We start from the raw sequence: 13,099 nt of genomic DNA, 5'->3' as shown, positions 1-13,099 counted from the left end.
ATTTGTGACTTACTTTTCCTTCTTCAAGGACCCTGTCCCTGGTTAATGCTGTTGTGGTCATCAAAGCAAGGCTCCAGAAAGACTGGCAGTGAGGAGGAGGGCAGGGACTGAGTGGCGTGTGCTGTCCATAGCCATTCCCCCAGCACTTTATAAGTAGCTCTGCTAACTTGGTTAATTTGATGCAGAGAACAAGTGTAGATCTGCACATGGGGGAATTAGCATAGTGCATTCACAATAAGGTAATTCTATTAAAAGAAACAGTTTGGTTTTTCTGTGGAATGTATTTTACTTGAAGGGAAGGAGGGAGAGAAGAACACAGAGAATGCACACTGAAGCAAAATGTTAGTAATTGGGGAAATTTATGTGAAGGGTGCACATTATATTCTACTATTCTTTTTAAATTTTTTATTGATGTATAGTTACTTTATAATATTGTGTTGGTTTCTGCTGTGCAGCAAAGTGAATCAGTTATATGTATACATAAATTCACTCTTTTTTTGGATTTCCTTCACATTTGGATCACCACACATCATTGAGTAGAGTACCCTGTGCTATACAATATGTTCTCATTAGTTATCTATCTTATACACAGTATGAAGCCCAATCTGCCAATTCATCCCACCTCTCCCCAGCTTGGTAGCTATAAGTTTGTTCTCTACATCTGTGACTCTTATTTCTGCTTTGCAAGTAGGTTATCTGTACTATTTTTCTAGATGCCACATATAAACAATATTATAATATTTGTTTTCCTTTCTGACTTACTTCATTCTGTATGACAATCTTAAGGTCCATCCATGTCTCTGCAAATGGCACAATTTTGTTCCTTTTTATGGCTGAGTATATATTGTACTATTCTCACCACTTCCCTAGGTTTGAAAAGTTTGAACAGAAAAGCTGAAGAAAACATCTATAGGGGAGGAAAAATAACTTCCTTCTTCTCCATTGCTGACTCAGATCCACCTGTAATAAAAAGGTTAGCAGGAGAAAAACAAATTTAACTTACATCTGTGCATGCTGGAGCCTCACAAAGATATGAGACTCAAAGAAGTGACCAAAGCAGGAAGCTTTTGTACCTTTTAGGCTAAGAAACGATAAATTTGTTTAAAATTGACAAGACTGAAGGGTTTGGGCTGGGGTTAGTAAATGGTGAAGTAACAAGGTTTGTTTACTACTGCCTTCTTGGACCTGATTTCAGACTCTGAAGATAAGGATGCCTTAGGATGTCTTTCATCTCCTGGTACAGAGAGAGAATCTTTCATATATGGGAAATTTATTTCTTACTTTTGGGAGAACTAAGGAAGTTCAGAATGTTCTTCTTGCATTTGGCAGTTTCTCAAGTACCTTTAATTCAAAATAATAAACACGCCTATGTACCCTATTTCAGGGTTATATATTCTGAACCCTACACATACAAACAATATCAAAATGCCCTGAAGGATGATGAAGGAATGGTTGAGAATGATCAAGTACTTGACATTAAGGAATATGAGGGTCAGAATACAGAGGATTTTCATGTGATCATGGGTGGCCACCTTTGGGGTTTTTCCTTTTGGCAATGGGACTTCTGAACTATTTTTTAGAAGAATACGCAGTGGCAGTCTCCCCAATACATCCTATGTACAGAATTAATCACCTTAATGTAGACAAGCTGGGAAGAATCTGTTGAGGTATTTTGAAAGATAAGTTGCCCCTAGCTCTAGAGATCAGCAGAGTTCTGCTTCTCATCTAGATGCACGTCAGCAAATGTTGGAGGGACACAGGAGAAATAATAGAAGAAAAAGGGAACCGTTGATGTATTTAGAGCATGGACTAGCTACACAATTAATAATATTTGAGTTGGTCTGATCATAAAGTGTATACCACTTCTTTTCAGCCATTATGTGTTTCTTTTGTTTCACTTCATGTTTTTGAAAAGTTACAGGATAAAAATCTTAGAGTAAAACGGTAGAGAAAGAACGTATATCCTCTTATTACTGAACTTTAACTTTTTGGTTCTTTTGGTGTATGATCCTTTGCAGAAATGATTATATTAGGAAATATTTGAGGGCCAAAATCTAAGAGTAGCTACATCATCATGTTCTGTGTTAATTTTGAACTGACAGAAAAGTATTTTCCAATATGATAAAAGAGCAAATCTCAAACTTTATTGGGCATATATAAAGTACTCAGCTTGTTAAAATGCAGATTTTAATAGAGTATATTTGGGGATGAGTTTAAAATTCTGCATTCCTCATGAATTCCCTGGTGATGCTTGTGCTGCTGGTCAATGGACCACATTTCGAATAGCAAGTGTGGGACAAAACAGGTCTTTGGAATCAAGCAAGCATTAACCTCTTTGGGTTGATTTCCTCAATTATGAAAGGAGAAAATGCACACACAATGAAATTCTTATGAAGTTGATATAAGTATTCTGAAAGTACTTTGTAAACTTTGCTTTCTCTGGTATTAATTTTTAAACTAATACCATACTGCTTTACAAATCCTTCATCTGCAGGCAAAAACAAGGAATGGGAGGCCAAGTGTTGTGAATTATACTACATTTTTGCTATTCAAGGTTCTTGACATTAATATTGAAACCAGGAGCAAAATTCATTCCTGTGGACTTTGCTATTATATGTATTATAAATTCTAAACATTTGATACCCTTTTGAAGAGCCATGAATGTTGATTAATTTTTTTCTCAAAAAACGTTTCTTTTTGATTTTTTTGATTCCCATTTAAAGTCATCCTTTCTAAGACCAATTATAACTGCCTTTGTTTCCCTACTCAAGTCCAAGCCTAAAACAACCAGTGTATATTTAGTATTGGATTTGGGAGAAATGGTCACAGAGTGGTCATAATCTAATAATTGTAACTGTATTATTTTCAAATATAATCTTCCAGCACTGTGGAATGAGAGGACACTAATTTTTGAAGAACAAAAATAAAGCAACTGAACACCTACAGAATGAGAATGTCAATAGGCCGTTCAGAATAGCCAATGCTAAGATTTTAAGACATTGAAAAACAAAACAAAACAAAAACTGTTAGAGAATATAGACATTCTCTGGGAGAATAAAATCTTAACGCTGAAGTTAAAATTCAAAGCTCAGCAAACTGTCTCCTAGAGATGTTGTACAGATGTGTGTGTGTATGTGTGTGTGTGTGTGTGTGTGTGTATTGTTTTGTTGTTTAGTTGCTAAGTTGTGTCCGACTCTTTTGTGACCCCATGGACTGTAACCCACCAGGTTCCTCTGTCCATAGGATTTCCCAGGCAGGAATGCTGGAGTGGGTTGCCATTTCCTTCTCCAGGGGATCTTCCTGACCTGTGTCTCCTGCATCTCCGGCATTGGCTGGTGGATTCTTTACCACTGGACCACTAGGGAAGCCTATATATATATTAATATATAATTTTTTTTAATAAAAGGAAATTCCTGGACAGACAGTGAGCAAGAGAGATAACAGCAGAAGTGGCTGAATGGGAGGCTGGGGCATTTGTCTTAGACTCCCACATCAGGCTACAGACTCAAGTGCCCATGGAAAGAAATTATTTTCTGCTACTTACAAGAATAGAACTGAGATGCTGTGCTGGTCTGAGTCTAGAAACCAAAAGGAGTTTCTTAAATACCCCTATCTTTAACTGACTACCATTAATATCTAACCTGAGGGAATGTGATGGCAATGATGATCTCTGGGTGAAGTGGGGGAGAAAAGAGAAAAACTCTTTGTTAAAGGTAAGAATTAAGCAAATGGTCTACAGGGAAATCAAGGTCATAATTTGTTTCAAACTTTCAAAATATTTATATCTCACATAATTATGACTATACAAATCTAAAATACACTTAAGGCTGAGTTATTGATTTCTTTACAATCTCACCATATAATGAAAAATTCAGCACTAAGTATTTTATTACCCTTTTCCCCTTTTCATGTTATTAATGTACTCTGAGATATTATTAATTTTCTCCATTCTTTTTAAAATTTACATTTTCTTATTTATTTTACTCTGAATCTGGGTTCCACCTTCTTACTCTATTCTCAGACCTCCTTATTGGTGTTAACTGAGGTCTTCAGTAATGATTCTTGACTCATTACTTTGTCCATTATGTGTGTATGAGTTGAGTGATTTAAGGGCCAGGGGATATGAAGGATCCAGAGGGAAAAAGTACAGATTTTAATGATATAACTGATATTAACCATACTACATTGGCAATCTCTACAAAAAGCAAGAAAGTATGTTATCAGTTTTGTAATTCTTAATTTCTGCATTTGTATCTGTATGTGACTGATTGGTAATGAACAGGCACACATACTAAAATGTACTTGGGTAGACCTGGTGCACTTTAGTCAGTGCTGAAAGGACAAGACAGGTGAGAGAGGCAGCAATGGTTATTTGATAAGCTATTTGATAAGCTAAGATGAATTTGAACAAAAGTCAGGTGAAACTTGCTGAGAACATTTATTGCTTCCAGTTGAGATTAATGAAGTGTGGAACATCTTTGCCAAGAGGAGCACCACCTCGTCCTTGCGGCATTAGGCCTCTGACACTGGCTGTCACAGGCAGGCTGGTGGGATGCCACAGCCCCTTTCTCTGGGATGTCTCTCTGTGGTGGTGCCTGCTCCCCAGTGACTAGCTTTGCTGTGCAGTTTGAAGCCGCTTCATCTTTGTTTTTTGCCTTCGAGCAGTTCTCAGTTTTTTAGTTTTTAAGAAACTATCCTCTAATTGGTATAGAAAATCTTCAATTCGTCCAACCTGAAAGAAATAAACAGATACAGCAGCGTTTGTTGTTTCCCCAGGTTTTGTGTATATAGGAAAATGCTGAGGAATTTAAAATAAATGGCACATACAGGTCCAAGGTTGGAACAGAACTGGCAGTGACAGATACAATTAAACATAAAAGTCCCCTTTTGATTTCCATTTCAGCGTCCTTTGTTTTAGGAACATGAAGAAGACATGCAGGTCCTATATGTTGGAGAATGGAACTTGGGAGTATCATTACCTGCTGTCTTTAATGGTCAGTGAAACCAGGGATTTCAGAAAGAAATAACTGGTAAAAAATTGTTCCATTATCTAAAAGAAGAATGAAACAAAATCTACCCCCCTCAAAACCAGTAATTCTACATTAATTAGTATGCCCCTTAGGCCACTTGTCTGATAGCTCAGTTAGTAAAGAATCTGCCGGCAACACAAGAGACCCTGGTTCGATTCCTGGGTCAGGAAGATCTCCTGAAGAAGGAATAGGCTACCCACTCCAATATTCTTGGGCTTCCCTTGTGCCTCAGCTGGTAAAAAATCTGCCCACAGTGTGGGAGACCTGGGTTCAATCCCTGGATTGGGAAGATCCCCTGCAGAAGGGAAAGGGTACCCACTCCAGTATTTTGGCCTGGAGAATTCCATGGACTGTATAGTAGTGGGGTAGCAAAGAGTCGGACACGACTAAGCGACTTTCACTTCACTTAGGCCACTTAGGAGAAAAATGAATTTTCCATATTGTTTTAGCAGGAGCCATTTCTCTTTTAAATAAAAAGGAAAAGTTGAAAAAAATAAGATAAAATAATATATAGAAAATAGTGATTAAAAATAAATTATTAGTCTTTCTTCTAAGCAAACTGAAAATTATTCAATGACAGTTGAATGCATTGTGCTGTTTGTCAGAGTAAAACAGTTTACATATATGTTGAGTTGGGCTTTCATGATGAATAACAATTCATACTTAACCCCGATTCCCAGGACCTGCATATTCTATTAGTCTAAAGTCACTCACTGAAGAGCCTATTGTCATAAAGTTAGCTCAAAGCTAGAGCACTTACTCTTCAAGGTGCATGAACATATCATCTACTTAAGATAAAAGCACTTACAAGTTCAATTTTCCAATTTTGAGCTCTACTTTTAAATCACTTGATTTATCATTCAGAGTAATATCCAAAAGATAATTCAGGTTGTCAAAAAGAGAATAACACATAGTTGCATTCATCTATATGTTATAGTTAGGTCTTATATCAAACAAGGTGATGCATACAATCCGTTGGTTTCCATAAGAAAATAACATAGCTTATTTATGTGAAAACAATTATTTTTGAAAACCTAAAAGTACTTCAGGTAAATTTTTTCCAAAAGTTTGTGTAATTTATGATATCTGATTATTGCAGCAATCCTCAAAATGACTTGACAGAATATTTTTAATCTTATCATGAAGTCAGTGCATGATTTTATGTATTCCATCCATTTATACTATTCAACTTATTCCAAAATCATAGGTAAAAAATTAACATAGAGCATAATCAAAACAAACAACAGATGGCACGTTACTGTTACTTTTATAGTTGAGTTGATGGCTCACTCAAGTTATTTGCACTGAAAATGTATCATCTAAATTGAAGCTCTTTATAATGATAATGATTGCAATTAGCCCCAATACAATTAAAATTATAACCCAATGCAACAAAAAACATGTCCTACAGAAAAATAATAGTTTTAAAATATCTTTTGGGTGGCTGCTATCTTTTTTGAAAATTGTGTTTATTAAGAGCAGTGTTGACTAACTGGGTTGCTTTTCATTAGAAAAGACAAAGAAGAAACACAAGATATGTTAATTGAATAGAGAGTACCACTGAATTACCCTGGGAGGTCTAGGGTACAGACTCTATGCATGCTTCTCCTGGCCTAGGTGTTCGCCTCCTGCCTGGTCTGTCTACATGTTGTCCTTTCAACCCATTATCCCAATAATACTCAAATGATCTTTTAAAAATGTGTATCTGATCACAGTTTGCCCTGCTTAATGGCCTAAATGGATTCCCAAGTCCTTAACATGAGCTACACATCTCTGGGTGATCTGGTTACACTACACTTGTGTTTCTAATTCTGTCTCCTGTAATTCCATTTGCCTTAGCCCTGTGGTATATCTCTCAGTTTTCTAAGCACAACCATGCAGCATTCTATGCACTCTTGATTTTCCTAATGCTATGCCCTCTGATGGAATACTCTCATTGGAACGCTTACATATCCTCTGGATTTCAGGTTCAATATCAGTGTGTCAGGGACATATTCCTTGATGACTCAAATTAGGTTGGGGTTCTCAGTAACATATTCCCACAGCAGTCCATTCACCTCTTTTCCTATTTTAATTCTTAATTGTTTATAATGATTTATATAGTATGCACCTTCCTGTCTGGGCTTGCTGCAGTAAGGCAGGCAGCTAGGTCCATGGTGTTCCTTAGTCCCAATACCCAGGATATTACCCTCAGTAATTTTACTTCTTGATAATAGATCTGAAGACATCAGTGTGTTCAGAAACCGATGTATTTTTCCATACTCAAAGTGGTGACTGGTATGAAACATATCAGAAGGCTTTCTTTTCTCTTACAAATTAAATAAGAAAGAGGGACTTCCCTGGTAGCTCAGGTGGTAAAAAATCCACGTGCAATGCAGGAGACCCTGGTTCAATTCCTGGGTTGGGAAGATCCACTGGAGAAGGGATAGGCTACCCACTCCAGTATTCTTGGGCTTCCCTGGTGGCTCAGACTATAAAGAATCTGCCTATAATGTGGGAGACCTGGGTTTGATCCCTGGGTTGGGAAGATTCCCTCGAGGAGGGCATGGCAACTCAGTCCAATATTTACGGGCTTCCCTGGTAACTCAGTCGGTAAAGAATCCACCTGCAATGCTGGAGACATGGGTTCAATTCCTGGGTTGGGAAGATCATCTGGAGAAGGGAACAGCTCTAGCATTCTGGCTTGGAGAATTCCATTGACAGAGGAGCCTGGCTGACTACAGTCCATTGGGTCGCACAGAGTCAGAGATGACTGAGAAACTTTCACAGATTAAATAATCGCTTTCATATGCCATCATTCTATTACCATTTGAGTTTAAGCATGGTAATAAAAAGGTGTGGTCTCCATGCTTGAAACGGCCAAAAGTAGAAAGGGCATTGACTGGTTAAGGAGTCAGAAGTGTTGAGTTCTGCTCTTGCCCTGGTTTATAATCCTCAATTACCCCCAGAGAAGTCACTTGGCCTTTCTGAGCTTCAGTTTTCAGAATGGTGGATCCAGCAGGTGGATCAATTAGGGGCTAGCCTTTAGTGAAGAAAAAGGTTAGCCTGGATAATTTCCAAGTGAAAGTGAAGTTGCTCAGTCATGTCCAACTCTTTTCAATCCCACGGACTGTAGCCAACCAGGCTCCTCAGTCCGTGGAATTTTCCAGGCAAAAGTACTTGAGTGGGTAGCCATCTCCTTCTCCAGGGGACCTTCCTGACCCAGGGATTGAACTCAAGTCTCCCTCATTGCAGGCAGACGCTTTACCATCTGAGCCACCAGGGAAGCAGACAATTTCCAAGGACACACTAAATAAAAAAATTCCATGACTTGTACTCACACCAGATTTAGGTTTGTCCAGTCTTAAGATGTGCCTTTACAGTTTTCAAATCAGAGGTTATTCTCTTAGGTTATACCATTAGGTGAATGACACAACATGCAGTAAAGTGAGTCAGTTTTAGCCTCTGTGCTTACTGAAGTGTAGGAGAGCTGCGACATGTTTTTAGTAAAGCTGGTTCTTTATTTTCTCTTTTTTAAGTCAAGGAAAGAAAAGTGCTGGTTGAAGAGAAAATAGATTCATATAACTAAGAAGAACAGATTGCAAATGATAGAAATTTCTATAAAGCCCTTAGGGGAATAAAACACAAATATGTAGGCATGTAAGGAAGGAAACAAACCAGTTTTGGGAGCAGAGGCCTTATTAGACCTTCTTTTTGGGAGAGGATCCACTTGCTTAATTATATCAGATAGTGTCCTTGGTCATTCTGGGTCTAATTTTCCCATTTGCAAAATGGGCAGATAACATTCTCTTGTGTATCTGTGTGCCAATGCTGACGTGGCATTACTGAGATCCCAAATGTGCTTGTAGAGAATTTGGGATGCCAGATAATTGAAAGGAACTGAAGAATTCAATCCAAGGGCAGATTCTCACCTATCATATGGTTATCAATCAAAATCCACATCAAAGAGTTAGGAAATTGTTATCAACTAGTATCTGAGGACTTTTAATTCTTATAGACAAAAGTCTATCTGTCATGACTTAGTGTGGAGTCAAAAAGTTCAGAAAAAAGATGATTTTGAAACCATGAAAGAGAAGACAGCCTGAGAAGCACAGGAGATATCAAAGGTGAAATTCTAACAGTACAAAACCAAATAATACCAATTAGAAAGAAATGTGGCGGTAACTAAATAGACCAGTATATATGACAGGAAAATTTCCGGTCAGCTCAGATCTCAGAGGAAATACTCTTGTTCTTTCATGCAAATATTTATTGAACATCTACTATGTATTTGGTACTTTACTAAGGTAATATGCAAAAATATCAGGATGCTTGTTTCTGAGGAACTCATATTCACATAGGAGAGACAGTTAATGAAAAAATGACTGCAACAAAGCATAAATGTTTATCTAAGAATTATGTACAAAAATGTTTTGTTAGCAAAAATGTCAGAACAGTGAATTCTATCTGAAGGAAATGTGGAGGAGTATGGGAGGTGATAGGAGATGGGTCTTTGTCAGGACAAGAAACTCATTCCAGACAGAGGGAATGGTGTTCATAAAAGGAAGCTGTGAAAGAACATGGGCTATTTGATAGGGGTGAGTCACATAGCTTAGATGTGGGCATGAGGGGACTGGGAGTAGAGATATACATAGCAGGAAACATAGATTGGGATCAGCTTATAAAAAGTTGAAAACTATTTAGCTATGTGGTTAAAAAGATAAATCTGGTGCCATTGTGTGGGGTGGAATGCAGCTAGGGAGACTAGAAGCAGGTAGATCAATTAGGGCCCAGTGCACTAAGATATGAAAAATACTACGGGGGCCTGCATCAAGAGTTTAAGAGACATTTGGGAAATAAGAATTGTAGTCTTGATGAAAAATTCTGTGTTGGGGTTAGAAGGCAGGCAGAACTAGTAATGACTGTGAAGTTTCTCATTTGAGACAATAATGGTATCTTAATGAGGTAAAGAATAAAATTCAATGAATAATTTTAGGGGAAAAGAATGAGTTTGATTAGTGACAAATGTAAGAGGTAGAAAAAGGCCACAAAATCAGAAATGTGTTTTAAAAAATGGACCTGTAATAATAGCCTAATACTAGGCTAAAAGCCAGAATGATGCAAAACTCCTAATTGGAAAGAAAAAAACAGTCCACTATTTTGTGGTCTACCGTGTGAAAAGCATTCTAGCAGTTAAAAAGTCATAAGAAAAAGAAACAAAAAGTGATGCTGTTGGTTATTGAGAACAAAAAAGTGGTTATGATAGAGAGAGAGCCTGTTGGGTCAAAGTCAGATCTCCAGCATGTTCTTGGTGTGTGACTTTTGGGCAAACTTATTTAATTTCTTGGAACCCAAGTTTCTTCATCTGTCAGTGGCTTCACAGGGTCCTAATGAAATTAAACAGTTTATGTGAAGTATTGTATAGCTCTGAATTGTTATTATTTACTAGTAGTATTAATGCTTGAATCTGGAATATATGCCCATTAAATAGAAAAATAAATTTAAAAATACATATAAAAGTGAAATAAAATGAAAAGCCAAAGAACTTTAACAGTCCCTGTGTTTTTGACCTCCACTCTTTAAGGATGCTGCCTCAGTAACTGTGCTAGGTGTAGGTATTTGATATGCTTTCAAGTCTTGTGATTAAGTCTCAAAATTCAACTATATAAAGGGTAGAATTAGGAGGGGAAAGAGAAAGGGGTGTGAAGATATGAGTTTCTGATAGTGCATATTTGGCTGCAAGTTCAAAATACTTCAACTGTATTTCCTGGTTACCCAAAACTGATCTGATTATAAACTACAATGTTTAAAATGTGTCTCAATGGGAGTAATAGTTCTCTCCCTTTTCTGGCCATGCCCTGTCTCATCTGGGCTATGATGCTTGGTGCTGGGTATGTCCAGGTCTTAACTCCAAACTTTATGAAGAAAAGTTGGAGGACCTGGAGATGTTTACTGGGAAGAGAGAAAACATAACAGGAATCTGTGGTATCTTTAGGTGATATGTGAAGGGGTGATGAATTTGTTCTGTGTTAGCTTACGTATTTGAAAGAGAGTACCATTTAGAATTACAATATGAGTTTGAGTCTCATTGCTTTCACTGGTGATGTAACTTAACTACTGAACTTTAATTTTCTCTTCTCTAGTGTAAATCATGAATTAATTATAATCAGACTTCATTTACAGGGTTTTAGTGAGGATTAAATGGCTTGATGTTTGTGGAAAGCTCTTCATAAATGTCTAAGTCCTCCACAAAGATTATAATAGCACATTGTGTAATGTCTGGTGGTTTCATAATAGGGTCTCAATAAATATTTGTTGAACTGGTAAACAGCTGAATGAGTCCTTCAGTGAGTAAAAAAATAGATATTATATTGATATTTTCACAACTGTGTAAAAGTGGAAGGTGTTTTGGGGTAAGGTATGGAGACCCTCATCACCAGACACTGGAAATCAAACACTAGATGACATTTTTGGCAAGTGTGAATTATTCGGGTCATGTGTGACCCGGGGGTTGGATTAAATCAACTTTAAAGTACTACTTTAATGATGTTATTTTAGCCTGGATTCACTGTACAGAAATGTGCTCAGTGGAAGCAGAATACATTGCAATTTGCCTTGTACCACATTGAAAGAACACTATGGAAATGAGAGGGAGCCAATCATTTCTGCTGTATTAGTAATTCAAGGTATCGAACTGGTTGATATAAACATCCATAGATATTAGGGTTCTCAGTACTTCATTATATTTCACTTATAAAAGCATATCCATAAGACCTATAACTTCTCTAGATGTATCAACATTTTATCTTGCATCCAAAGGACCCCTATTATGGATTAGCTTAAGTGTAGTTTATAGCACACTTTATTTCTCACTCTATAACTGGATCAGATTATTCAATCATCAGATTATTCTTCTTCTCAGTTAATGATTTTTTTATCATATCAAAATTTAAGATTATTCTACTAGTTCTAGGATAGAATGTAATATTTTTACAGATTAAAATGTTCTCCCTCATAAAGTCACTTCAGAGTAATTTTCAGTACAGGCATAATAAAAAGTATTTGGATATTTTCTCTGATAATCTTTTACTGCAAAATTGGTTTGTATCTAATGTGTAGGGGGAAAGTATGGGGATAGCCTGAAGTCAGGAGAGCTTCTCTGCACTTGAGAGTTTTCTTGTGAAGGAGAGTTGCTGCTGACTCACTATGATTTTGTGGGGCTGACTGTGGTTTCATTTGCACAGAGATCCAACCTATTTCTATTTGGTAATTGAAGGCCCGTGAGCCAGAGGTGAAAGCAATAGCACCACTTTCCATTTCTTATGTAATGGCTGGCCATGAGACCAGAGGCATTGCTGGGGAAGAAACTGAGATTTAGGGCGTAGAGAGTTAGGAATGGGGACAAACTAAGGAAAAACGACAAGAAGCTCAAAATAAGAGAAGCTGGTGAGAGATGGTAACAGAAAGGGACACACAGCCTCAGCCTAATAGACCTATGAAAAGGGAGTCGTTCAGATGTGATAGAGGGGAAGGAGAATCACTGTGAAGACCTGGGTGTCCCTTTCCCTCCCAAAGTCATTTAAAATCAAATACTACTGTAATGCGTTGAATTTCATTCCCTCAAAATTCCTGTGTTAGGGTCTTAAGCCCCAGTACTTCACGAGGTACACTTATTTGGAGACAGGGTTTTTATAGAGATCATCAAGTTGAAATGAAGTCTTTGGGGTGGGCCTTATCTAAAATGACTGGCGTTCTTATAGAAAGGGGATATTTGGAGACAGTCCTTCACACAAGGAGAATAACTTGTGAAGATGAAGGCAGGGGATGGGCTGATGCTCCTACAGCCAAGGTGTGGTAACCACCAAGGTTAAGCAAACCACCAGGAACAAGGGGAGAGGCATGCACTGGTTCTTCCTCACAGCCCTCAGGAGGTACCAGCCCTGACGACACTTTGAGTCTGGACTCCCAGCCTCCAGAACTATGATGATAAACTTCTGTTGATCAAACCACTCAGTTTGTGATACTTTGTTATAGCAGTCTTGGCAAATTAATGCAACTATAGACAATCCCTGATTTATGATGTGTCGACA

At 37.6% G+C, this 13,099-nt stretch overlaps 1 protein-coding gene across 1 annotated transcript in view; it reads right to left on the bottom strand.

Annotated features, from left to right (window-relative positions):
• Positions 1–4,609: 4,609 nt before the first annotated feature.
• SPATA16 (spermatogenesis associated 16) overlaps positions 4,610–13,099 on the bottom strand; it is a 382,020-nt gene continuing 373,530 nt past the window's right edge. The window contains 1 exon segment of the mRNA XM_068968836.1: positions 4,610–4,732. Within this exon segment, the coding sequence (XP_068824937.1) occupies positions 4,610–4,732 (123 nt within the window).

The sequence above is a fragment of the Capricornis sumatraensis genome, chromosome 1 (genome assembly GCF_032405125.1).
Source record: "Capricornis sumatraensis isolate serow.1 chromosome 1, serow.2, whole genome shotgun sequence".
Taxonomy (NCBI): domain Eukaryota; kingdom Metazoa; phylum Chordata; class Mammalia; order Artiodactyla; family Bovidae; genus Capricornis; species Capricornis sumatraensis.
The sequence above is the reverse complement of the archived record's forward strand: the minus strand, read 5'-3'. Positions and strand labels throughout refer to the sequence as shown.